The sequence below is a fragment of the Miscanthus floridulus genome, chromosome 5, assembly GCF_019320115.1.
Source record: "Miscanthus floridulus cultivar M001 chromosome 5, ASM1932011v1, whole genome shotgun sequence".
In the NCBI taxonomy this organism is placed as follows: Eukaryota; Viridiplantae; Streptophyta; class Magnoliopsida; order Poales; family Poaceae; genus Miscanthus; species Miscanthus floridulus.
This window is the reverse complement of record NC_089584.1, coordinates 124,182,871-124,210,491: the sequence shown is the minus strand read 5'-3', so window position 1 is coordinate 124,210,491 and position 27,621 is coordinate 124,182,871. Positions and strand designations below refer to the sequence as shown.

General features: G+C 48.5%; 2 protein-coding genes across 2 annotated transcripts; both read left to right on the top strand.

Annotated features, from left to right (window-relative positions):
• Positions 1-1,260: 1,260 nt before the first annotated feature.
• Positions 1,261-19,040, top strand: LOC136453418 (uncharacterized). The gene is made up of 7 exons (XM_066453991.1): positions 1,261-1,522; positions 16,241-16,353; positions 16,450-16,491; positions 17,101-17,267; positions 17,679-17,855; positions 18,040-18,234; positions 18,449-19,040. Exons 2-5 carry the CDS (start codon positions 16,267-16,269, stop codon positions 17,683-17,685), a joined length of 303 nt encoding a protein of 100 aa, XP_066310088.1. The 5' UTR covers positions 1,261-1,522; positions 16,241-16,266; the 3' UTR covers positions 17,686-17,855; positions 18,040-18,234; positions 18,449-19,040.
• A 751-nt stretch (positions 19,041-19,791) lies between these two features.
• LOC136453417 (vacuolar protein sorting-associated protein 36-like) lies at positions 19,792-24,292 on the top strand. Its single transcript, XM_066453990.1, has 8 exons — positions 19,792-20,492; positions 20,576-20,776; positions 22,779-22,872; positions 22,959-23,016; positions 23,190-23,259; positions 23,473-23,608; positions 23,692-23,776; positions 23,853-24,292. Exons 1-8 carry the CDS (start codon positions 19,860-19,862, stop codon positions 23,908-23,910), a joined length of 1,335 nt encoding a protein of 444 aa, XP_066310087.1. The 5' UTR covers positions 19,792-19,859; the 3' UTR covers positions 23,911-24,292.
• The last annotated feature ends 3,329 nt before the right edge of the window (positions 24,293-27,621 follow it).

Here is a 27,621-nt window from a genome sequence, read left to right as displayed (position 1 = left end):
GAAACCTCTAATTATACTGCGCCATGTGTAGGAAATTCCCGGCTCTTCCTGAGCTGTTAAAAGTGAGCCATATTTAGCTCTTAAAATCTGTCCACGAAGAGAGTCGGGGTCCTGAATTAGCCTCCAACCTTGTCGTGCAAGCATCGCCAAGTTGAACAAATGTAAATCTCGAAAACCAAGACCCCCCTTCTCCTTCCTTTTGCTCATCACATCCCAAGAAACCCAATGCATCTTCCTTTCCTTATCCTGCTGCGACCACCAATATCTACAAATCATTCTGCTTATATCATCACAAAGGGATTTAGTGATATCAAAGCAGGACATGGCATACAACGGGATGGCTTGCGCTATGGCCTTAATAAGGGTCTCTTTTCCTGCCTTGGAAAGTAATTTCTCCTTCCATCCCTGGATCCTCTTCCATACTCTCTCCTTCAGATAGCCAAAAAATTTGAGCCTTTGAATTCCCTACGTAAACTGGCAAGCCCAAATATCTAGCATTCATTGCCTCCTGAGATAAATCTAAAATCTCCATGAATTTAATCCTGTCTTGTGGTCCTGTATTTTTACTAAACAGAATAGAGGATTTCTCCTGATTTATCATTTGCCCCGAACAAGCCTCATACAGTTGTAGCACATGCCGCAAATGATTTGCATTCCTTTCATCGCTTTCAGGAGTAGCAAAGAATCATCTGCGAACAATAAGTGAGATATGCTCGGGGCTGTTGCACATATAGAAACCCCTTGCAAGCGCCCCTCCTCTTCTGCTGCCTTCATCAGAGATGAAAATCCTTCAGCACAAATCAACAACAGATAAGGAGACATGGGATCTGTTGGATTTAGGCCCATGTTTGGTCTAATATGAAAAATTCCAAAGCATGCACAATCTATAGTCCCATATTGTTAATTCAAGGAGAGGTTGACTTGCTTAAATATGGAAGTCTCCTCTCTATGCAAAATAGGTGAAAATGAGAGAGAAGGAGACTGTTGCTACACGCACGCGCAGCTCACGCGCATTTTTCGCGTGAAAAATCGCGTGACTTGTGACGAGCACGACGCGTACGTGTACAGCAGGCTATTATTTGTGCAGTTTCTATTTTTTATGCTGAGCGTAATGGCGCTTCAATGTGATTGAAACTGCCGTTTTAAACAGTAATAAGGTGTGTCAGTTTCTGCTATTTGATTGCCGCATTTTCTGTTATTAAATTGGGCAATTTTTACTGCTTGATGAGGGGAATTGATGCACTATGAAGGCCTATAAAACTAGGAGACGTCATGGTTGAAGGGTACACATTTACACGCTCACCTTTCCACTCGTTGTGCTGAGCTTCTCTCTGCTGCGCCTCGTCGACCTTTGAGTTCGGCGTGCACCGGACTTGAAGAGAGCGGGATCTCCGAAACCACTGCCGCGAGACTCCTGCACGGGGCGACAATCAGGTTTTTGGGCAGCGTCTACATGTGATCGCTTGGTGATCTGCAACATCTACTTCAACACGTTCGACTACGTTCTGCGCGGGATCATTGAGTAATTTCTTTGCGCAATCCTGTTCTAGTCAGTATGTTGCCTGTTTACTTGTGTTATATACTTGCATCATTTTTTTATCTATGAGTTTTTCCTCCAAACAAAATCTAGAATGTATTTTAGGCACATATTTCCAACAGGATCTCCTTGGCGCAGCCCCCTAGTAGGAATGATCTGTTCTGTGAGTTCACCATTCACCTTCACTTGATACTTCACCGTAGTAATACAATTCATAATAAGACAAATCCATCGATCATTGAAACCCAATTTCCTCATCATCTTCTCCACAAAGGTCCACTCCACGCGATCATAAGCTTTACTCATATCCAATTTCAAAGCTGCAAACTCCTTATTGCCTTGTCTCTTGGTCTTTGAGGCAATTTTGTATACCACATTACACAAGCTGATTGGTCTCAAATATTTCAGCTTCTCTGGGTGCTCAGCTTTAGGAATTAGAACAACGGTTGTATCATTCCATGCATCCGGCATTTGGCCCCATCCAAAAATTGTTTGACCTCCCTAATAACATCTCCACCAACAATATTCCAATATTTCTTATAGAACAGGGATGGCATACCATCAATTCCAGACGCTTTCAAATCTCCGATGCTATCAAGGCCTTGCTGAATCTCCTCTTCTGTGAATTCTTGTAGCAGCATGTCGTTCATTTCAGCTGTAACTTTAGGTGCCACACAGTTTATGAGAGCATCCATATTGTTATATGCATGGGAAACAAAAAGATCTTTATAAAAATTAGTCATCGCCACCAAAATCTCCCCCTCATCTTCCACCGCCCTCCCATCATCCAGCACAAGCCGTCTCACCCTGCTCCTCTTTCTTTCCGAAGCGAATTGGTGAAAAAATTTCATATTTCGATCACCTTTCTCCAGCCAATGCACTTTCGCCCTTTGTCTCCAATAAATATTTTTTTTGTTCCTCCAGACTTTCCAACTTATACTTCAACAAATCAAGCCTACCCGGAGTAGTGCTAGTGACCGGTCTGCGACGGCATTCCTCCAGCACCCTTCGTGCTTTCTTGATCCTCTTCTCAAGGTCTCCCAAAACATTCCGGCTCCAATCTGTCAAATCCAAAGCCACGTTGTGTACAGCCTCCCTGTCGACAGAATATCGTTGGCAGTCCTCCAAGGGGTATCCCATGAAGGTAGATTGATCGGCAGAGATGCGTGTAATCGAGAACAAGAAGGCAACAGAGACACACGAGTTAGACAGGTTCAGGCCGTCAGTATGACGTAATACCCTACTCCTGTGGTCTGTTGGATTATATTGGCTATCGTATGATATTGCCTGAGTTTGGAGGGGGTCCCTGCCCGCCTTATATAGTCTGGGGGCAGGGTTACAAGTCGGTTAGACCTAGGAGATAACCGGAAAGTAATAACAGATTACATGAATCATGTGATCATACGTATCCTAACAGATCTCGTAGTATCTTCAGGATATTTCCCTGGTGTTTTGAGAGAGGCGCCGAGCAGTGTCGTGCCCCACAAGGCTTCGTATTGTGGGCTGGGCCACCCCTCGGGGCGCAGCCCATGTGGTCTGTCGTAGGTATCCGAGGTCGTACTCCCCACAGCTAGTCCCCGAGCGCCTTGTATCCGTTGTGCAACGCCGTCTTGAGCTTGTTCGAGCAGGTGCGAACAGAGTCGAGCAGTCAGACTCATGGTCCGACCACCGTGATGAGTTGCCAAGCAGTTGTGAGCCGTCGCCGAGCAGCGTGAACAGTCACCGAGCAGTATGAACCGTCGCCGAGCAGTGTGAACTGTCGCCGAGCAGTGTGAACCCAAGTACGACTTGCCATAAGGGTGTAAGGAGCTCAAGTTCAAAATCAAAAAATTTCTCGCAGTGGACCAAGTGTGCCCACTTAGAGTCCGACTACGAGAAAGGGAGATAGTCATCTTCCGCTTTAAAAGACGCGAAGTCTTCTAGATTAAAGTAAACACACTCACCGCAAGATGAAGTGTGCCCACTTAGTCCCCGAGCCTGACAGTAGGTGACGTAGTCACGTGGTGCCAGGGTCCAAAGTAGAAGAAAAGTAGAATACCAGCCGAGCAGGCAGCCAGTCCCCAGGCGTAGCCCCAAAATAAGAAAAGCACATTCACCGCTAGGTGAAGTGTGCCCACTTAGTCTCCGAGCCTGATAGTAGGTGATGTAGTCACATGGTGCCAGGGTCAGAAACAGCAGTCATCAGAAGAAAGTCCCCAATGCGGTGAGGATCCAAGTCGTATTGCTGACGTAGTCCCAGAGCCATAAGTGGAAATTTTGGAGAAAACAAATCGCGGATAAAATACCAAAGTAATGGCTGTACAGTAGTAATTACTGAGCCGTAACGGACGGCGGAGAAGTCAGCGATTATTCGGTGAGAAGTAACAAATTGCGGCGAGAAGTGAGCGATATGGGCTATATTTGTGCGAAGGCCCAGGTAACAGCCCACCACGCGGTTGCGGAGAATTCAGAGAGGCGCAAATCCAGGAGCGGTTTCCCAAAAACCCTCGAATGCGAGAGGTGGGGGGGTGCTTTATAACTACGCTGCCGCACCCCGTGCTCCCACCTTTGTCACTTTGCCATTTTATTTTCCTCCTCAGTCCTCGCACCTCTAGATTCATATTTGCCCGCATTTCCGCCGCCACCCCAAACCAGATGTGAGAGATGGCGCCGAAGAAGGGAGCTGGTAACCCGAAGAAGGCGAGCGCCGGAGTTAGTCGTGACGAAGAGTGGGTGCCGTCGCGTACGGAGGAGACGGAGCTCGACAGATTGGTGGAGGCGGTGTTCTTCCTAACCACGTCACTGTCGGATGGCGGCCGGCCCTTGGTGAGCCCTATCCAATGCCTCATACCAATGAAGCTGTAGTATTTGAGGACTACTTTTGGCGTGGATTAGGATTTCCTGTTCATCCATTCTTGAGGGATTTGTTAGAGTTCTGGAGAGTTAGTATGTGCAACCTCCACCCAAACATCATATTGCACATATCTATCTTTATCCATTTCTATGAGGCGTATCTCAGAATCCTTCCCCACTTCAACCTCTTCCATCACCTGTTCTGGCTGAAGAAGAAGGACGGCGGTGGTTCCAAGGTGGTCGGCGGTGTGTACCTTCAACTACGCGATGGAATGACTGGCGAGTACCTTACTGTGCCGCTGAACACGTCGCTAAAGGGGTGGAATGTCAGATGGTTCTATATGAAGCAAAGCTATCCTATCATCCGCTGCGACGCCGACCACATCCCGGAGAGCCAGAAAAGCTGATCGGAGAGGCCAAGCAGTGCTGATATGGAGCAGGTGAGGGAGCTCCTTGACCTAACAAAGGGCATGAAGACCAATGGTGGATTGGTGGCGGCAAGCTTCATAGTGCGGGCTTTGACTTCAAGGGGGACACCGACGGCATCCGGGAGAGGACGGAGATGCTATCGAGGGATGATGTGCAAGAGCGGGCCGCAGAGCTATTCGCTCCATTTGCCTCGTTCAATGTGTCAAGGCAAACGAGACCCTTTAACTGCAAGAACCCACCCCCTCAGGTAAACATCTCAATTATGTGTTCTTGATCCTTTTTTTATCCTGTACCATTATCGAGCAGTGAACTGATTCACTTATGGAAAGATTCATTCGTAGAAACAAACGGTGTACTTCTTAGGCATGCCGAGGGGCAATTAGCCATAGGTAGTAGACGCCTCGCCACCAACGCAGCCTGAGGAGGGTGCCGTCAGCGCCTCGTCGGAATTCGGAGGCATCGACGCTGGTCGGATAGAGAGTACACCCCCGGTGTCGGAGAAAGTCCGGGGAAAGAGGGCAGCGGTAGATGAGCTGGCCCAGAAGAAGAGGAAGACAGCGGGTGCTGTCCCCCATAAGTCAGGCGGCATCTCGCTTGGCGGTGACCAGACCACTAGGACACGGAGTGCGGCGATGTCCAAGTGGTTGGATGACGACGAAGTTCCAATGGCTCCTCCACCAAGCACGAAGGTGCCTTCGCGCAACACATGCGCAGAGGAGCAATCGAAGGGAGGGGAGGGAGTCCTTGAACAGCAGGCGGCGAGAGTCCCCAAGCAACAGGCGAAGGGATTCCCCAAGCAGCAGGCAAGGGGAGTCCCGGAGCGGCAAGCGGAGGAGAGGCCGATGGCGGAGACCGCGAGACCTCCACCCTAGGGTGCGGGAATAGACCCCAGGGCCACGCCTAGGGGCTCGGGTAGGCAATGCCGGTTCATAAAAGTGTACCAACATGCCAACACATAAGTATCCTTGCCTTAGAGCTATTTTGCTATCGGATCTTTATCGTGGTGGCGACTAACGAGCTAATCTGATGCAGAGCGAGGCATACGGAGGAGTTGAATCCATCCATCCAGACTGGTGAGCAACCAGGGGCTGGTCATGGCGCGGAGACGATGCCAATAGATCCTATCCCAGAGTTCCTAGGTGCTCGGTGGCCTATGAAGGAGTCAACCACCGCTGTTGGTGGACTTGATGGCGATGAACGGTTGGCGCCGATGACGAACAGGTCGGTGGTGATGCCCGGGGCAATGATGGAAACCACCGGGTCTTTAGCAGCGAATGCTGAAGATGCTGGTGCCGTGCCTGAGTCTAGGGCAGTGAGGCCGGTGCAGCCAAAAGAGCATGGTCGGATGCATTGTGCGGCCACCAAGGCCCTAGGTGGCGCCACCCACTGCGGAGGAAGAGGACGAGGTGGAAGAGATTGAGCATGAGGAATCACGACCTCAAGCTGTCTGAATCATCTGCAAGCGGGGCGATGAAGTGGTGGTCATTGAGGAGGACGACACCACCAAGGAGCTCAAGAGGCTAGAATCCACCCTTTCCATGACGGTGAAACAGATCAAGGTTAACATTGCGTCACCAATGTTCGTGTTTGTCATTGGAGATTTGGAGCTCTTCATAATCTTGTTGCTTTTGTAGGGCATAGCTCGGACTGCCGAACAACGATGCCAGCTGATCAAGAGGATGGAGCCCCTCGCCAAGGAGAATGAAAAACTAAAGGAGGCATTGAAACTTATGGAGAAAAACGTCCAGAAGGCCCAACGTGAGCGTGACCTGGCCGAATCCAATGCGTGGGATCTGGAGTACCAGAAGGGCGTCCTATCCGAGTAGCTGGCAACTGTGTCTAAGTAGTTGTAGGGTAGGTCCGAGCAGCTGGCCATCGTCTTCGAGCAGCTGACGGGTGCTTCCAAGTAGCTGAAGACCAAGTCCAAGCAGCTGCGGAAAGTCTCCAAGCAGAAGAAAGGTATGGCGGATCGGCAAAATTACTTTACATTGCTAAAATCGTATTGTTGCTGACGACCGTTATGCTTGTAGGGCAAGACGCAGAGCTTGGCCAGTTGCGCTAAGTCGTCAGTCAACTCTAGGAGGAGGAGAAGAAGACAGCTAGGTGGGCGGCGAAGCTGGCCGAGGAGTTAAAAGGTGAGTACTTCATGGTCGGAGTTGTTGCTGGAATGATTTCTTTTGTTTGACGGTTCCTTGTGACACCTGCAGACTACCGTCGAAGGACCAAGGCACAGTTCAATGTGCTGGAGCAGGAGGCCAGGACCTAGAGGAACAAGCTCAACGCCGTGGTTGCTGGAATCAAGCCGATGCTCGACTGCATTGATATGGAGGTGGCTCCTCAGCCCGACGGCAGGCCGCCGCTGAAGGGTCAAGATAGCGGACTAGAGGGGGGGTGAATAGTCTTTTCTAAAATTAATCGCGTCGGCTAACCGATATAAATGCGGAATTAAAACAATCGGTCTAGCCAAGACTATACCCCTCTATATATGTTCACTAGCACCTTGCAAAGATACTAATTATGCAGCTAAGGTGCCAGGCTAGCTAGAGCTCTCCTAAACAATTCTAGAAGCAAGGTCACACAAACCTATGCCACTAGTACTTTAAGCAACAAGGGAGCTCCTACACATGCTAGTAAGCAAAACCACAAAGCCAACTAAGTTCACTAGCAATGCTCAATAACAAGGCAACCAATGCCAAATTAGAGAGCGCAAATACTTAGCTACACAAACTAAGTAATATGACTAACAAGGTTACACAAACCAAATTAGCCACGCAAGGGAGCTACTTCTATGCTATACAAGCAAGAAGGTAATTAGCAAGCTACACAAGCTATCTAATTACAAGAGCAACTACACAAGCTTAATATGTATAAAAGTAATTGCAAGCTTGTGTAATGGGGATGCAAACCAATGGGAAGAACAAGGTTGACATGATGATTTTTCTCCCGAGGTTCATGTGTTTGCCAACACGCTAGTCCCCGTTGTGTCGACCGCTCACTTGATGGTTTGGTGGCTAATTAGCATCACCTGCTAAGCCTGCACGTCAGGCGCCGCAAGAACCTACCCCTTGAGTAAGGGTAGCTCAATGACATGCTTTACTAGAGTTGCTCTTCGCGGCTCCCGCGGGGCGAGCACAATGCCCCTCACAAGCACTTCTCCGGAGCGCTGCACAAGCTTCTTTCACGCTTCGACGGAGACCACCACCAAGCCATCTAGGAGGTGGCAACCTCTAAGAGTAACAAGCACCACCGGCTTATAACTTGATCACCTAGTGCCACTCAATGCAACCTCACGATGCAATCGCACTAGAATCGCTCACTCACACAATCGGATGATCGCTATCAAGTATGTGTGTGATGGAGGGCTCCTAAGCACTCTCAAGCATGGACACAAAGTCCTCCAAGGTGCTCCACACTAGCCATGGCCAAAGGCCACTCTATTTATAGCCTCAAGGGCTAAACTAGCCATTACCCCTTCACTGGGCAAAAATTGGGCCGACCGGACGCTCTGGTCGTGTTGACCGGACGCTGGACCTCAGCGTCCGGTCACCCGCAGACGGCTACGTGTCCCGGTTCCAACGGTCACTTGACTTGACCGGACACAGCAGCTTTCAACTGACCGGACGTTGAACCCCCAGCGTTCGGTCGTTTCCAGTAAGGTACCGACCTCGACCGAACGCGTTCGGTCACACTTGATCGGACGCAGCACAGCGTCCAGTCACACTCCAGCTTCTGCATCACCGTACATCAGCCTGACCAGACGTAGCCTGCCAGCGTCCGGTGCTTTCAGATCCAGCGTCCGGTCAGTTGACCGACGCCAGCGTCTTCACGATCAACTCGTTTTCACTTCTAACTTCTTCACCATTGCTCCAATGTGCCAACCACAAGAACTTGCATCCGGCGCAATAGAAAATAGGCAACACCACCAAGTGTAAATGTGCCACCTCCTTTGTAAATGTGCCAACACCACCAAGTGTACACCACCATGTGTATGTGTGTTAGCATTTTCATAATCATTTTCCAAAGGATGTTAGCCACTCAACTTGCCACGCCACTCGATTCTAGCGACGATGCAAAGTTAGATCACTCGAGTGACACTAGATGACCGATATGCAAACAAATTTGCCCCTCTTGATAGTACAACCATCTATCCTAAACCTAGTCATAAACTTCTCTACACACCTATGACTGATAAAATGAAATGCCCTAGGTTATACCTTTGCCTTGCGCATTCCATTCCATCTCCTCTAATGTCGATGCAACACATGCACCAACACAATCAATAATGATATGATCCACTTCATATCATCACATGATCATATTGGTTCATCGATCTTGACTTTACTTGCTCTTCACCGTTGCTATCATCCATCGGCGCCAAGTCTTGCTCAAGCTTCACCGCCATACGGTCCATCACTTTAAAGCCTTCGACTTGCCCTTCACGCTTGCAACCGGTCCATCAAGCCAAGTCTTATCTTGATCTTCTCCACCTTGATCACATGACTCAATGTCATGTCTCATGTGCATTTAAGCTCCTTCATCATCACATGTGTGAGCTTTGCAACATCTCCAAGCCATTTTCACCTTCATGGCATATGTTGCTCACACACATGTACCTGTGGACTAATCACCTGTGTATCTCACATAAACATAATTAGTCCACCTAAGTTGTCACTCAATTACCAAAACCAAACAAGGACCTTTCAGCCGCACCCGGACACCATCATCGATAGGTGTAAGGCGGCGTGGGAGAACTTCAAGAGCTTCAACCACGACTCCACCATTACCACCGTTACTCATGCTCTTGCAGTGGTCTGATCCCACTACCCAGCCATTGACCTTCAGGCGATAGGGGCCGGATTCGCTAGAGGGATGGGCATGACGGAGCACCAGTAACTAGAAGATGAGGTGGAAGACATGGCGAAGAAGCTAGTCGACGACGTCGACCTGTTCGGCGAGATGGATGGCGATGGCGAAGTCTAATGATCTGCTCGGAGAATCTGCTATAATACTTAATAGGGTAATTAAAACGCGCAAGGGTGTAGACAATCATTTATATATATGTATAAATGTTGACATGTGCATGTTTATGCAGTTTGCTAATATTGCGGTGAAAAAATCATTGTAGTATTAACCCTAACGCAATTATATGTAGTATAAGTAGCATCCGAGCATTTAGTTCATTACTAAACTCTTGGCCTTGGCTAGCCCATAGTCTATAACATCGAGCGCGGAGCTCGTGCACGTGTAGGAGGAATAGGCGTGACCAAGGAACACAGCCGACCATCCATAACGCAGAGCACAGAGCTCGTAGCACGTGTAGAGAGAGATCGGAGACTGGGTCTTCTCCATAGAGAATAGAGCGGAACGTGTGCTGCTCGGCAGTTGGCGAAATAATTTGGAGATATACATAGTATAAGTGGCGTCCGAACAGTTGGTTCTTTATTGTACTCATGGCCTTGGCTAGCCCATAGTCCATAACATCGAGCATGGACCTGTGCACATGTAGGAGGAATAGACGTGGCCAAGGAACCGTAGCCGACCACCCATAACGCAGAGCATGGAGCCCGTAGCACGTGTAGGGAGAGATCAGAGACTGGGCCTTCTCCATAGAGTATAGAACAAAACGTGTGCTGCTCGGCGATTGGTGAAACATTTCGGAGATATAGAGAAACGCGGTGGAGTGTTTATGGCGATCACATGTTGGAGATATGGAGAAATGTGGTGGAGCATTTATGGCGATCTCGTATTGGAGATATGGAGAAATGTGGCGGAGCATTTATGGTGATCTCGTATTGGAGTTCGTTAAGGAGTAGCTTAGAGCTCGGTGACCGTAAGTGCAGATTAAATCATAATGGAGAAATAATAGAGACAAATTATGGTGACCAAAACTTTATTCATCATGTGGTGGAGAATACATATTTGGAGCGTTTCAAGGATAGAAACGTATGAGGTGCTCGATATGCCATAAATTGGGGATATCAATTCCGTCCAAGTCACATAGCCGATAAGACCCTGGTCGGGTAACCTCTTTGACCACGTAAGGCCCTTCCCAGGGGGAGGAGAGCTTGTGCATCCCTTCGGTTTTTTGCTTTCTACGGAGAACGAGGTCACCGATAGCAAATGGATGACCTTTGATGTTGTGGTTGCAGTATCTCCGCAAGCCTTCTAGATATTTGGTTGTGCGGACGCAGGTGATCAGGCGTTCCTCCTCGGCCCTATCGACGTCCTCTGTCTGAACAGCTATGGCTTGCTCTTCATCATAATGTTCCACCCGAGGTGCTCGGAAGGCAATGTCTCCTGGTAGTATGGAGCCATAGACCAAGAAATATGGAGACACACCGGTGTTGTGACTAGCTTGAGTGCGCTATACCTAGACCACAACTGGTAGCTCTTTGAGCCATCTGCCCGGTTGCTTTTCTTCTTTCTGATATAGTCTCTTTTTGAGGGCATCAAGGATCATGCCGTTCGCCTATTCGACCTGGTTGTTGGCTCTAGGATGGGCAACAGAGATGTATTTGATGGAGATGCATCGGTCTTCATAGAAGTCCCAAAAATAATGGCTAGTAAATGTAGTTCCGAGGTCGGTGATAATGCTGTTCGGGAGACTGAATCTATGGATGATATCTTCGAAGAGCTTGACTGTTTTCTTTGCAGTGGCCGAAATAAGCGGTTTGTATTCGATACACTTGGAGAACTTGTCAATGGCGATGTACACGTACCAAAAACCACCTGGCGCTGGCTTGAAGGGACCGATCATGTCCAGTCCCCAGCATGCGAAGGGCTAGAAAGCTAGGATGGTCTGTAGTTCTTGTGTCGACACGTATATTTGCTTGGAGAAAAATTGGCATCCTTCACAACGTCGGATGAGGTCTTCAGCGTCGACGATGGCTGTGGGCTAGTAAAAACCAGCTCAGAAAGCTTTGCCGACCAGGTTTCCCATGGATACCCCAGATACCCATGGCAGACCACATGGGCTACGCCCCCAGGGGTGGCCCAGCCCACAATACAAAGCCTTACGGGGCACGACGTTGCTCGGCGCCTCCCACAAGACACCGGGAAGATATCCCAAGGATACTACAAGATCTGTTAGAATACGTATGATCCCATGATTCTTGTAATTTGTTATTACTTTCCGGTTATCTCCTAGATCTAACCGACTTGTAACCCTACCCCCCGGACTATATAAGGTGGGTAGGGACCCCCTCCAAACTCAGGCAATATTATACGATAGCCAATACAATCCAATAGACCACAGGAGTAGGGTATTATGTCATACTGATGGCCTAAACCTATCTAACTTGTGTGTCTCTGTTGCCTTCTTGTTCTCGATTACACGTATCTCTACCAATTAATCTACCTTCGTGGTATAACCCTCGGAGGACTGCCGACAATATTCTGTCGATAGTTGGTGCGCTAGGTAGGGGTGTGCGTGCTGTTTTTAGATCGAGCAAGATGGTATGTTCCGTAGGCTCTTCGTCCCTCCCATAGCCGGACTAGATCTTCACGGTCGGATTAATCTCGTGGATCATCAACGTTGACGGAGTGGGAGAGCTCATCGAGCCGGTGCAGATCGATACTACACCGATCACCCCAACACCTACGACTGTAGATCCGATCTCAGAACCACCTTTAAGGTCATCTTCATCGACAACTCGCCACCCGCTCCCCCGCTACTAGAGGAGGCGAATCAACAGCGATGATCTGATCACATCCATCGATTGTGTTGGCCATAAGCTCGCCGATTGCCTCTCCATCACAGAATTGGCTCTGGCCACTCTGGTTCAGCGCCGACCATGCTCCGATCCAGATCTATCGGAGGCTGCTTAGGAAACTCTAGGGGCTGCGGCCCTACCCTTCGGGCTCACCAACTTCGCCGCCACTTATCAAGATGCCCTATGGGGCAAATTCACCAACTAGGTTGGAGATGTCCATCCTCTCATCGACCAGATCGCCGCCTACTCCCTCGTCGACCAAACGTTCTGTCTAAAGCTAAGTCACGCTTTAACATTTTTCTAAATATTCTTTAATCTTCGTATATTGCCATAATGTTTCTCCGAGTTGTTTTCTCCATGCTTGCTCTCTAAATGATTTTCTTTCACATATACCATCTTAAGGATGACATACAGCTAAGTCTTAGGCGAACCCCCGAACAGTCATGTTGATGTTCGGACGCCTGCAGAGACGGCCCTATCTCCGGCTCCTCCCTACACGTGCACGAGCGTCTACCCTTTGTGTTATGGGTGGTCGGCAGCGGCTCCTTAGCGACGCTTTGTTCTTCCTACACGCACATGGGTTTCGCGCTTCGCGTTATGGTTAACAGGCTAGCTAGGGCTGGAGACTCAGCTACACATTAACTGGTCGTCGAGCTGAATACGCTATTGTTGATTCTTCTCCGGAGTTCATATATTCTATTTTTACGTCATATACTATCTGTTCTACACATTTGTTTCGCAGGGGCACAGCTCGGTCAAACGAGCTTACGCTCTGGGATTGGACAAGATGATCATCGCCTTGGTGGTCAGACCACCTATCGGACGGACTTCACCGCCAGCTAACAGCTACACCGTGTACTTCTCGGTGCTCGAACATCACCAGCTACGTCGAGGACTCCTCGGTGTTCGGACATCGCTAGCCACACCGAGGGCTCCTCGGTGCTCGGACATAGCCAGCTAAGCTGAGGACTCCCTTGGTGGTCGGGTCTTGCTACGTCTTATCGGTGTGCTATCAAGCTGCTCCATGCTGTTCGAATCAGGGTGCTGATTTTAGGCAGCACGTCTGGGGTCTTGATACGTGCATGTCAGATGACGTCGGCAAGCTTTCTTCTGTTGACTATTGTTTCTGACCCTGACACCACATGACCACGTCACCTTCTGACAGGCTCGGGGACTAAGTGGGCACACTTTACCTTATGGTGAATGTGCTTTTCTCATCTCGAGGCTACGCCAGAGGATTGGCTGCCTGCTCAGCTGGTCTTCTATGTTTCTCCTACTTTGGACTCTGACACCACGTGACTATGTCACCTACTGTCAGGCTCGGGGACTAAGTGGGCACACTTCACCTTACGGTGAGTGTGTTTGCTTTAAATCTAGAAGACTCTACGCCTCTTGAAGTTGAAGAAGACTATCTCCCTTTCTCGTGGTCGGACTCTAAGTGAGCACACTTGGTCCACTGCGAAGAAATTTTCGATTCTGAACTTGAGCTCCTTACATCCTTATGGCAAGTTGTACTTGGGTCACGCTGCTCGACGACGGTTCATGCTGCTCGGCGATGGTTCACGCTACTCGGCGAAGGCTCACAACTGCTCGGCAACTCATCACGGTGGGCGGACCATGAGTCTGACTGCTCGGCTCTGTTCGCACCTGCTCGAACAAGCTCAAGACGGCGTTGCACAATGGATACAAGGCGCTCGGGAACTAGTTGTGGGGGTACAGCCCCAAATACCCATGGCAGACCACATGGGCTGCGCCCCTAGGGGTGGCCCAGCCCACAAGACGAAGCCTTACGGGGCACGACGTTGCTCGGTGCCTCCCGCAAGACACCGGGAAGACATCCTGGGGATACTACAAGATCTGTTAGGATACGTATGATCCCACGATTCCTGTAATCTGTTATTACTTTTCAGTTATCTCCTAGATCTAACCGACTTGTAACCCTATCCTCCGGACTATATAAGGTGGACAGAGACCTTCTCTAAACTCAGGCAATATCATATACGATAGCCAATATAATCCAACAGACCACAGGAGTAGGGTATTACGTCATAGTGATGACCTGAATATGTCTAACTTGTGTGTCTCTGTTGCCTTCTTGTTCTCGATTACACGCATCTCTGTCGATCAATCTACCTTTGTGGGATACCTCTCGGAAGACTGCCGACGATGTTCTTTCGACACTCCCAGACCTGACCCGCCCGCACGTCCATAGACAGTTTCCACGCATTCTCAACTATCACCCCACACTGCTCCTCCTGCACCCGCTCTGCCTCAAAACGGAAACTCGGTGGAGAACAACGCGAGCACGGTCTATCTCGCCCCCACTCCATGTCAATGATCACAGGACGATGATCCGAGTGTCATGGCTCACCGTTAGTGACCTTGACAGCCGGAAAATGCTCCCTCCAAACACCATCCGCAACTGCCCGGTCCAGTCTCTCCCGAATATAATGCTCCTTGTATGGCTTTGATTCCTCCAGGTGAATGGATCGCCCTTAAACCCAAGATCAGTGAGGCCACACTCCTCCAACTCCTCCCGGAAGCGGTCCATGCATATTTGGGACTGTGGCTGGCCACCCTTCTTTTCACAGCTTAGTCTTCTTGCTGCGTTCAATGTCCGCAGCGTCTTCCATGACAAAGTCTTCCTCTCTAAACTCGTCTCACCGTAAAAACCAGTGAATCGCCAGACAAACCCATCTCCCCCTGTCACATCTGCATCGATGTAAAGTTTTGACATCATACGAACATGAACATTAATACTCCTTTTCCAAAACATAGCCAAGCCCCCACTCCTCCCATCACAATCCTTCACCATCATATTACACATCCTCAATTTCCACCTAAAGCCTTCGATTCTGCGCTCATCCATTTTAGTTTCGGACAATAACAGAACATCGAGGTCCTCCTCCTTCTGGACGTTCAGAAGGCCTCGAACTGCAGCTCCATTTCCCAAACCGCAACAGTTCCATGCTATAAGCTTCATTTTGACTCGCGGAGCTGTTTTGACAGCCCCGCGATCAACTGATCATCACCACTGTTCTCCAGAAGCTCAACTCCCTTCTTCGTCTTCTTCAAACTCCCCCCGTCTCATACAAGCGCTCTCTTCTCCAAGCGAGCGTGCGCGGCCGCCCGCCTCCCCATGCCCAGCGCCCCCACGGCAGCGCGACCCGCTCGCCTTGGCCGCCCCCACGGGCAGCGCGATTGCAGCGCCTCCCCGCCGCCCTCCCCCACGCCAGCCATGGATTACAGCACGGCAGCGACGCCCCCAAGGCTGGCCATGGAGAACAGCCGCTCCTCAGTACCGCGAAGACGAAGGATTTCAAACAATGAACTCCATCTTGTTCATTTCGATTCCTGTAAGTGCCGGTTTCTCGAGGTCTTGACAGCGAAAACGGAAAAGAACTACGGCTGCCAGTTCTACATTTGTCCAACTCCCTCCGTTCCGTCCCAGCGAGCAGCTCGTGAAAGTAAAAGGAAAGGACAGGGCAGAAGAGGAAGAAAAGAGTCCAAAGTCCTCGGATGGCATTTTGGCGTCGGTAGGCATGGGTGTGGTTACGGTAGTGCGCCGCGGCGGTTCAGCCGGAGGCTATGACCTTTAGCAAACCACCGCGACGGATCACCCGGAGGCTATGGCCTTTAGCGTCGGATCCAGGGCCGGCCTCGCGCTTCGTTTATTTACGCTTTTCTTGGCAATCCCAGCTTGTTTTTGCTTGACTTATTTGTTTCGCAGATGCTGACTTATTGGAGACTCATGGGATGACCTCTCTCCTGTTTGAGACTCCTACTGGCTTCGCAGTCTTCAATTTTTATGCAATCGGCCTCTACGTACCAAATGCCATAGAGGTATTTCGATTTTCGTAATGCGAGGTACTTCGATTTTCGTTACTCGGTTAATGATAATGTACCTGCTTCCTCTTGTTGTTTTATCCTTGTCTCCAGAGTATCTGGGTAAACTTTGCTGAGCATTTTCTGGCAGAAGATGTGAGTGCCCCCTTCTTCCCTTCCCTTATTATTACCACTCTTTTTTTCCCTTATCACTCTTATATTCCCTCAGTTGCTTGTCGCCAAACTACCAAGTTCTTTTTGCATTAAGGGAGGAATATCAACACAATATTGCGAGCTGTTCATTAGTTGTTTACTATTATTAACATGATCAAAACTTATGTTGGTAAAGCATGTAGCATGATGTCATTATGCACAAAATTAAGCTAGTTTTGCTAAATGGTTGGAGTGAGTGCTAGGAGATTTCTAAGGGATTGACGCACGGTCTAGAATCTGGGGGTATATCTATGCGTCAATTTCTATCTAGTATCTGGCTAACTGGTACCTAGGGGTGATTATATTGAACCTTGACGTGGTGCTACTACTGAAGAAAACCACCACGTTCAGTTTTTAAAATACACAGAACACATGATACTATCGCTTAATTACATTGCAAGTGTTTGGTAAATGAGGCCTTAAACAAGGTATATATCATTGCAATTCGGACATAAATATCGAGTTGAGAATAGGTTCCCCAGATTGAGACAGTGCAAGATATTTGATTAATTGCTTCTCTTTGCTCCTGAACATATTTGTTTTTTTTATCAGACTGTTTGGCTGAATGAATTTCAAACCTTTGATGACAAGTCAAGTGCCATTAATGTTGATACTGGTATTGATGAAAAGCTTACAATGATGATCATGAAGTGGCACCGCCCTAAGACGAAATTGCTTGTTGGGAAGCCAGAATATAAATCAATCATTGAAAAAGCTTGGTAAGTACTGTATGCTCCTTGTTTGCTTAAGATGGTGTTTGGTTGCCCCTCATAAATTTTAGTCGTTGTCCCATCGAATGTTTGGACACATGTATGAAGTATTAAATATATACTAATTACGAAACTAATTGCATAGTTTGCGACTAATTTGCGAGACGAATTTTTAAGCCTAATTAGTCCATGATTTGACAATGTGGTGCTACAGTAAACATATGCTAATGACGGATTAATTAGGCTTAAAAATTTCGTTTCATGGAGTTCTGACGGATTATGTAATTTATTTTTTTATTAGTATCCGAACACCCTATGCAACATCCTCCCGACACACCTCCTGAGTTTTAGTCACTTTTATCCAAACACCACCTAAATGCGTGAACAAGTTTGAGTGCCATCTTTCTGTGACTTTTTCAGGGGATAAACTGCCTGCATAATTAACTTGTAATGGAGGTAACGTGGGGCATGAAGCATCTCATGCACAAACTGGTGCCTGGAGAAAAATCACAGCTGTCTATGGAGGACCGCCTCCCTATGAGTCAAGGACTACAGATATTACTGCGTCGTTATGGCTTTTATGTCGAACCAGAGATGGTGAGTTCACCAATTGCCATACTTCTTTATAGCTCCCTGTCGTTTAGTGTTTAATTTTACAATAGCTTGTGTACTCACTAAGATCCTTCATTTTCATGGACCAAAGCTTTTTATGCAATTTTTTCTAGAAAATTTTGCCTTTGTATTTATCTTTCTGTGATGATGCAATGCTCGTTGTATCCAGGTCAATGAGCAGATTGTTGCGACAGCGCGCGTCTTGTTTAAATGTGATGATGTTGAGAAGAAAGAGTATCAAAACTTGTGCCTCATTCGTCACTACCTTAAGGTGTCTGGCATTCACTAAGAGAGTTGGGACCCTCTGAAACTTGCAACAGCATTTAAGATCATATCAAGAAGTGAAGTTGGTGATTCTGATAAGGTACTTTTTGTGTGAATGCATCCTCATTTGCTCGGCAGTGCATTTCATGTATCACTCGCACCCGTGTGATGGGCTATATTGTTGGAATAATTAGTGTAAGTGGCTTAGCACTTCCCATTCATTGAGTAGGAGTTTATATAGGGAAATTACATGACTCTTCACATTCTAAACTTATCACATTCTATACATATTACATTCTGATACCCTCCTGCAGTATCAACCGAGAGAGGAGTGGACGTTGAGACTGGATTGGAAGTTGACGAAGACAACAGTGGGCAGTCCCTTGGTGAATATGTCGGTATATTGAAGGGACGTCGGAACATGTAGAACCCGCACAACCCCAAGGGCCACATGTTCCCGAACAAAATATAGATCAATCTCCACATGCTTGGTCCTTTGATGATGAACTGGATTTGTGGACAAATAAACGGTCCAAACTTATCACATTCTAAACTTATTACATTCTAATATATATTCTCTTTCAGATGTTTCCAGAAGACGTGATATCAAAGTTGCTGAGTGATGCAGATAAATATGATGCCAAGATAATCGGCCTGTTCGGTTGGCTGGTTCGTATCGTTGCTGGTTTGTGAAGAAGTACTGCTGGCTGGTTTGTGTGAGAGAAAAATACTGTTTCAATTGGAAATTTACGATCGTTTACGACAAGCCACAGCCAAACAAACAGGCTGAAGGTAGCTTGCTTGAGAACCTACAGTCAAGTGGCGTCTGCCCGTAGAGTTAGGGCCTTTAAAAGAAATGAATTGGATCGCTTGGTGAAGAAAGCTAAGAAAGTGTATCAAGCTGAACTAGTGGAAGATATATGTTTATAGGGAATGCTCATCTAATTCTGATTGACATTCAGTAATGTTCAATTTTATACATGTTTGCTTAGTAAATCGATGCATATACACATAACACGTGGGCTGATGTATACTCGTTCGATTCCTATATTCGGCCGCGGCAATGGCTATGGCTTACTCTGCTTTTGCTTCCATGATTCCATCCAAACAACGATGGGTGGTCCAGTGCCACCACAGCTAAATTTTGAAAATTCAGATCAGGTCAAAAAGACGCCGCTAATCTCTGAAAATTCAGATCACGTCAAGTAACTAATCGAGCTGGAGCACTGCAGCCACCTGTTCAGGTCATATAACTAATCGAGCAGGAGCACCTGCGCGTCCCACGAGTATCCAAACTCACACTTCGGTTAGAAGGTGAGATGTACTGCACTAATAGAGGCATGGCGCTGCGCTTGATTGTGTTTACCTCCATCTCCATGGCTCCATCGTTGGGCTGGCGACCAGCCGGAGCCCGCTGGATGCAAGTTTCATTTATTTTGAGTCATTGGGTTAATCTAAAATTTAGTAAAAGGAAATATAATAGCATGACACGTAATTAATTTAGAAGAGAGAAAATGAACTAAAGTGGCAAGTCAACGTAAAGAAAAATAGCTCCAACTACGTACGGTAAAGAACAACAAAGAAAGTGAAGGAATGGAAGGAAGAACTATTTTGGGCATTGGCGGCTCCACTACCGTGCTGGGCCGGGAGGCCGGAGCGGTATCCATAAGTCCAAGCCACGCACAGGAAAACCCAAACACACCTGCAGGCTGCAGCACCGTCGCCATGTCCGCCGCCGCAGCCGACTGGCTCCCGACAGCGTCCGTGACGGCGTCCGGCCGCCCGGTGCTTTCCGCAGGCGAGGTGGAGCGGAATCTCCTCCCGCTCGTGGACCTCGAGCCCGAGGAGAACCCGCGCCTCGCGCCCCTCCGCGCCTCCCTCCTCGCGCTCACTTCCCACCGCCTCATCTTCCTCCACGAGCCGTCCCGCTCCGCGCGCGGCCTCCCGCTCGCCGCCGTCGTCCATGCCTACCCTCCCCACCGCAGGCACAGCCACAACCCCCTCCGCTCCCTCTTCTCCTCCTCATCTTCCTCGTCGCAGCATCCCCGCATCCGCCTCCAGATCTCCATGCCACCCGCGCGGTCGGAGGTCATCGCCATCGTCGTGACCTGTAAGGTTGACGTTGATGTGTTCTTCGGGAGGCTGCTCGAGGCGATCCGTGCAAGGGCTTGGGAGGTGGTCCCCGCAGCTGCTCCGTCGAGCGGCACGCCGGTGGCGGAGGGGGCCGCGCCTGCGGAGGACATCGCGATCCGGATGCCCGTTGTTGGGGTCTCGGGGATACTGCGGATGGAGCAGGAGTCATGGGAGAGCGCCGGGCAGAACTTGCAAGATGCGTTCCAGGATCTCAATGCCCTCATGGTTAGCATTGCACAGCTATCATCTGAGATTGATCACCATGGTTTAATTTGAACTCGGTTATTATTATTTTTTATATGCTCCAGAGCAAAGCTAAGGAAATGATGCAGTTAGCAGAGAAAATGAGGCTCAAGCTATTAATGAACTCATCTACTGAATCAAATTCCAATGATGAAGAGATGGGTTCTAAGCAAGACATGCAGGATTTGCTATTGAGTGTTGGCATTGTGTCTCCTGTGACGAAAGAAACTGCTGGTGCGTTGTATCATCAGCAGTTGTCACTACAGGTAACATGCAATTGCCTTTTATGTAGCTTATTTTGGACTGTGAATTGGCTTCGATAATGCACGAATTTTGTAAGAAGTTTGTGTAGATTAGATCAATATTTAGTTCAGCGCTTGATTGCCATATGGCTCAAGCACAATAATATACTTCCAGGACAAATATCTTTCTCCTCCATATGGTGGGAATCACAACTTCTTAGTGGTTAATAATTACAGTTCATTTTCATATGTCAGCTAGACTCCTCAACCATTTAGTACTACTACTAGAATTTATTCAGGAGCTCTGGCCCCATCTTGTCAGTGAAGATGTGTACATAGATCAAATATTTAGTTTGGGGTTCACACCATATGGATTATGCGCATAGTATATATACAGGAAAAATAGCTTGTGTTTCACATTTTTGTAAGACTCAATTCAACCCAAAAGTGCAGCTTATCGTGAGCTTGTCCCAGAAGTGCTTCCACTGGTAGAACGAGAAACATGAAAAGCTAAGGGCCAATTTGGTAGAGCTCCACCTGATTCTTGAGCGTTTTTTAGCTCCTAGCTCATAGTGTAAATGGAGAAGTGATTCTTGTCAGCTCTTGCACCAGCCACCAGAATCCAGTTGCATTTGAACCATTTAGTAGAGCTCCATAGAATCCGCTCGAAGAAGCTGGGAGCAGAGCGCTACCAAAGAGGCCCTAAGAAGTCGTCGGCGCACCGCCTCGCCGCATCCCCCCCCCCCCCCCCCCCCCCCCCCCCCCCCCCCCCCCCCGCCTTTCTCAGCTTTTTCCCTCAACTCGCCACACCTCCCTCCTCTACACTGCTCTCCTCCCCGCGTGACCCCCTCTTCATGAATGCATCCGCCTCCTTGTAGCAGTAGCACCACCCTGCATTGGCCTCCTCGCAGCGCCGCCACGACATCGCATCCACCTCACCACGGCGTGCTTGCGGAGATGGCATGCCCACATCAAGGTCGTGATCAACACCACCGCCACCACCCAGGAGAAGGTATAACGTGCACCTCTGAGCTGCTGGCGGCACAGCTTCTCCGCTGGCTCTTGGCCATGCTGCCCTCTTCTGCTCCTCTGCAGGCCAAAGCTCCTCCGGTGGCTCGCGTGAGTTTGATTTATCGGCTACAGGCTCGATTTGGGTGACTTTCGGTTCGATTTGCCTAGCTAGGTGCTCAATTTAGTTGCCTGGAAGGTTGATTTGGGGCAGGCGGCAGCGACGATCTCAATCCGGTGGTCAACGTCAAGGTCAGGAGCTTGCTTTTGTTTCGCTCCCATGATGCCAAATGGGCAGCTTTTCCTATATAGTGCTTCTTAGAAAAGATTGCTTATAGAGAAAGCCAGCTTCTGTGAAAAGCACCTTACGCTCTTCCAAACAGGCCCTATATGTTTCTCCTCCATCCAGTGGGAACCCGAATTAATAGTGAGTAATTACAGTTCATTTTCATATGTGAGCTAGACTCAACCATTTAATAATTTACTATCACTAGAATTTATTCAGGAGCTCTGACCCTATCTTGTCAGTGAAGATGTGCGCACAGATAGGGGAAGGGGTACATTAAAGGAGAAATCTCGAGAATATTATCATTTACTCCCTTTGTTTCACTATGTTTGTCCATGGCCTTGGGATAATACGTCCTGCAATGTTTGTCAAACGAGGATATCAAGAGTTTAAATTGCTGCCACATTTCGAATCTCTACCACTAATTAAATGCTTTCAAGGAAGAGAAATAGTTGTGTCACGTTTTGAATTACTTCAATTTTTTCCTTGTAATTAGTACTGTCTTGGGTAGTGTGCATGATGTGCTATGGACGAACATAGTGAAATGGAGGGAGTATATTCAATTGGCAGGAGGCAAGGATAAAAGTTTATTCATGCCCTCAGAGAATCAGAGTTTCCTTTTAATCTGAGAGACAGTTCCATATTCTCCATTCCTCCTTAAGTTTCTAGCTGCATTATACTAAGTGTCAGACTTGTTATTTGCCAATGATTAAAATATCCGTTCGTTGTCAGCTGGCGGACTTTGTAAGAATACCGCTTGAGAAAGCAGGTGGTATGATGGCACTAGTTGATGTTTATTGTCTCTTCAACCGTGCTAGGGGAACAGGTCTGTTTTTTTTTCTGTTAATAATATGTATATAGAATTCCCTTGATACTTGTGTTCTGAAATTAGTTTTGTTTATTTGTTTCTAGAGTTAATCTCACCAGAGGACCTTTTGCAAGCTTGTTCGCTGTGGGAGAAAGTTGATGTGTATGTATATCATGCTTTTGATGATTACCGAACTAGCTAAGTTTACTTTTCTGAAGACAATCCAGGATATGGGAGTAGCAAAGAGTAAATCAATGCCTTTCCAGCTGGCTCGTCACCAGCCATTGATCATGGTTTTGATGTTTTGCTTATAGATGTTGATTTGTAATGAGCAGCCCAGTCATGCTCAGGAAATTTGATAGTGGAGTGAAGGTGATCCAGACCAAGACACATAGTGATGAAGAGGTAAGCAATCACAACAATAAGCCTTAATGCATACTGAATGCCCACTAAACCACATATTGCAGCCAGTCAGCATCGACTCTGTTAGTGGATTATATTGCCGCCACAGATTCTGCAGTTGTCTATGTTTGTACTTTGTACATTTGCCACTAGCATTGTTTTTAGCACTACTACTAAGCACTATCAATAGCTGAACTTTTTCCTCAACAAACATAGGTATTTGCAAGAATCTCATCACTTGCACAGAAGCCGGATGCTCTTCAGAAAGGGATTAGCCCAAGTGATGCTGCATTCACACTGGGAATTGCTCCAGCTTTAGCGAAGGAGCATCTTCTAAATGCAGAAAACAAAGGTATGCGTGGCTGTAACTTTCAAGTATTTTGCAAGCCACGTGTATGATCTGAAAATGAAACTGACTACCTCTATTTCTCCCAGGCCTGTTGTGCAGAGATGTTAGTCCAGATGGATTCCGCTTTTTTATCAATTTATTTAATGAAATTGATGCCCAAAATATTTACTCGTAAGAAAATCACAGCCCTGGCTCCCTGCAAGTTCCTTTTCAGATATTACCCCTTTATTGATTGTGAACTTTGCAGGCAAAAACCCCATGGGCTGTACAACGCTTGGATCTCCGTTGCGATGGCATCTCACTGACACTGGTTAGATCGACTGGGATATATTGAGACACTAGTTGATCAAGCTGGACATTGGTGCAATTGTAGTATATTCTTTGAAAACGTTCGATCATGCCAGACATTGATGCGATCATAATGTAAAAGGGCGTACTAGTGCAGAGAGCTCCTGCTCTGTGCTGGGTCTGGGGAAGGGTGTCAGTGGCAAGCCTTACCTTCGCTTGTGCAATGTAAGAAAACCACGACTCGAACCTGGGACCTTTTGGTCATATGCAGTAAGACTCTACCGCTTGCACCAGGCCCGTCCTTCGGTGCGATCATAATGTATCCTTTGAAAACGTTAGTCTGCATATCTCGCCATTATGTACCATAATAACACCAAAAGATGTGATATGACAAATCCATTTGCTCTGTTGAGTGAAAGAGCATTTGAGTGCAATGTATGAGGATTCGGTCTGCATTGGTAAGTGTATTAGCATGAGACCAGAACAACATTTCTGTACTGCCTCCATCCAAAAATAATGCAACTCTGGTATAGTCCTAAGTTGAAATATCTCTATTTTCAGTAAATTTATAAAAAAAAACTATAAAAATGTAGGGAAAATTAGTTTCATAGCATTGAAAGATTGCATCATTCGAAAAATACCATCGAAAGACTTCCGTCATGTAAAATACCATCGAAAGAATAAACTGTTACCTTCAAATACCATTCTGTCACGGTGGCCGCTTTTGCTGTGAATCCCTCCGTCGAGGCACATTTCTTTCCCCATTTCAGAGAAACAGAGCACACATGCCGTCGTACGGGCACAGCCCGATTCGCCCTAGAGAGGGCACGACGGCCGTGACTGACCAGCCGGCGGCCTTCGCGGTGGCCGGCCGCACCTATCGAGGCACGGCCAGATATGGCTCATAGGGGCATGGCCCCGCGCCCGCGCGGCATGCAATAGGGGCGACGACGGCGGCATGCGGCCATGGCGAACCCGGCGACTACAAGGTCGGCGCCGGTACACGTCAGGTGCATGGGGGGGGGAGCTAGAGGGGCTGTTCTGGGCATGGCTTGTGCGGGGTTGAGTAAGAGCGATGGGGCCGCTCACCATGCGGCACGTCTACGGCCGGCGTCGAGCAAGACGGAGGCGGCTGGCGAAGCAGGCTGCCGCGCAGAGTTTTTGGCTGAAGGAGGTGTGCGGGGTGGTGGTGAACGCGGTGGTGTAGCTGGATTGGTGGGGGCGCCTCCGATTGGAGCTGTCCGCGGGAGTTCCCCACGCGGCGGCCATGGGGAGCATCAGGAACGACGCACCTGGCGGCGGCGAGATCTAGCGTCCCATCGTGGATTTGCCCAGTTAAGGTGAGTCGTGATCGGAAGAAGTCCGGACGGACGTGGTAGTACGCCCGGCCGAGGCGCTGGTGGTCTGCACCCACGGGAACAGCGACAGCGGACTGAGAGTTGGCCATGGCGGCGAACAGTAGCAGTTCTGGCGACATACCATGGCTTCGACCTGGAGTTGTTTGCTAGCGTGCGCAGGGGTAAGAACATGCTGCCGGAGATGGTGGGGCACACGGCTCGGCAGTGGTACATTGGTGCCTACGGTGGGGAACGGTGGTGGTGAGAGCAGATCGCAGCTCCGAGTTTGGCGTCCAAGCACCGGCACAGGCGCGTGGACCAGGCACAGGCAGCCATCGTCCCAGGTCCCAGCCATCGCGAGTACTTCTATATGCATGCACACAAACTCGATTGCTCTTGCATGCGCCATGAGCTCATTGATAGATGATCCATGCACGTTCGCACAGTCGCACATAGGGTCTCTTGGCAGTGTCCACTGAGGTGAGGCAGTTGCGGCCGCCGCCGTGCGGACCCAGCGCGGCTGGGCAGTGCGAGGAGGCCACGCGACGTAGGGCATGTGTCGCTGCCATCAGCATGTCCATGCCCAACCAGCGTGGCCACTGAAAGCATCTAGGCCCCTAATTGGATTTCGGTGATTAATGTCAATACAAGATTACTATGACTAACGTGTGTTTTGCAGAAACAATTAAGTTAGGTCATGGTAATGGAGATCGATTGGGCAATCGAGGTTGTCATGCCCCTACGATGGAAATCGTTTCGGTTTTCAAAGGTTGGACGACAAGGTTAAGGATAACTAGTTCTAAGTGTCGATTGGAGTTGGAGAGACACTTAGAGTAGTTTAGGACTTTGTTTTTTCCTTTGGTCGTACTATGAAGGGGGGTATGAACGGGTAGCTTGACCTAGTTGAGTCTAGTGAGTTAGGTGTGGTGCACACTTGTTAAAACTAGCTCTAGGTAGCTCCTATGAATGCCTAAGATCTTTTGGAGCAAACTTCATTCACATATGTTCGGAAGTTGGAAGTGAATGGAGGGTCAAACACTGATCGGACGCTGGCTCCGGTGCGACCGGACGCTGGCCGCAGGGTCCGGTCAGTTCATTTGACCGTGATGATCAAGTCTGGTGTAACCGGACGCTGGGAGGTCATGTGACCGGATGCTGAGGGCCAGCGTCCGGTCGACTCCAGTAAGGGTCCAGACTTGGGAAAGAGTGACCGGACGCGTCCGGTCAGTGTGACCGGACCCTGTGTATCCAGCGTCCGGTCGTTTACAGTAAGCATCCAAGAGCGACCGGACGCATCCGGTCGGTACTGACCGGACCCTGACAGCGTCCGATCATCACTTGAAAACTGGTTCATGGGTTGAACTGACCGGAGCGTCCGGTCATCACGACCGGAGCGTCCGGTCATCCCACAGAGGCTCATAACGGTTCGTTTTTCAGGCTGGCTTATAAATAGAAGCTCCACTCGTGAGTGGAGTATCTTTTGCTCATTCCAACAGCTGAGAAACACGTTTGTGAGTGCCAAGAAGAGCAAGGTCCTAGTGAGGTGTTTGTGATTTGAGAATCCAAGAGAGTAGCCTCACTAGCAAATCAAGAGTAGCGAAGTGTGCATCCATCTTCTCATTAGGCTTCGCGTGGTCAAGTGAGAGTTCGTGCTTGTTACTCTTGGTGATCGCCATCACCTAGATGGCTTGGTGGTGATTGGAAGTTTGGTGTTCACCCGGCGGAGCTTGTGGGTGACCCAACTCAAGTTGTGAGCGGCTTTGGGTGATTCGCCGCGACGGAGTGTCGAAGAATCAACCCGTAGAGAGCACTTGATCCTTGCGTGGATCAAGGGGGAGCTACACCCTTGCGCGGGTGCTCCAACGAGGACTAGTGGGGAGTGGCGACTCTCCGATACCTCGGCAAAACATCGCCGCGTTCCTTTCTCTCTCTATTTACTTTGAGCACTTACTTTGAGCATTTACTTTGAGCAATTCAATACTTGTTTTTACTTCCATAAGAATTGCTTGCTAGAGTAAGTTTTGGAACTTAGGTTGAGAGGTTGTTGTGCATTAGTTTGATTTAAACACTTTTCTAGGCACAAGGGGTTAATTGGGCTATCCGTAGGATTTGATTATCGCAAGAAAATTTAGAATTAGCCCAATTCACCCCCCTCTTGGGCATCTTGATCTTTTCAATTGGTATCAGAGCCTCGTGCTCACGTTTTTAAGCTTAATCGCTTAGAGCAAGATGTCTCCCGGGGATGGTCCTCCTCCTATCTTTGAGGGAGATGATTTTCCATATTGGAAAATCCGCATGGAGGCTTACTTAGAAGCTCTAGATGTTGGAATTCTTAAAGCCGCCTCTCAAGGGTTCCCAGCACCTAGGAATGCCGCACAACTTTAAGGCGAT

Excerpts from the sequence above, each read along its gene's own strand:
- LOC136453418 (XM_066453991.1), top strand. The coding sequence starts at position 16,267 with ATGACCTCTCTCCTGTTTGAGACTCCTACTGGCTTCGCAGTCTTCAAT. Across the intron at positions 16,354-16,449 it reads ACGTACCAAATGCCATAGAG|AGTATCTGGGTAAACTTTGC; the intron begins GTATTTCGATTT and ends CCTTGTCTCCAG. Across the intron at positions 16,492-17,100 it reads AGCATTTTCTGGCAGAAGAT|ACTGTTTGGCTGAATGAATT; the intron begins GTGAGTGCCCCC and ends TTTTTTTATCAG.
- LOC136453417 (XM_066453990.1), top strand. The coding sequence starts at position 19,860 with ATGTCCGCCGCCGCAGCCGACTGGCTCCCGACAGCGTCCGTGACGGCG. Across the intron at positions 20,777-22,778 it reads ATCAGCAGTTGTCACTACAG|CTGGCGGACTTTGTAAGAAT; the intron begins GTAACATGCAAT and ends GTTCGTTGTCAG. Across the intron at positions 22,873-22,958 it reads CAACCGTGCTAGGGGAACAG|AGTTAATCTCACCAGAGGAC; the intron begins GTCTGTTTTTTT and ends ATTTGTTTCTAG.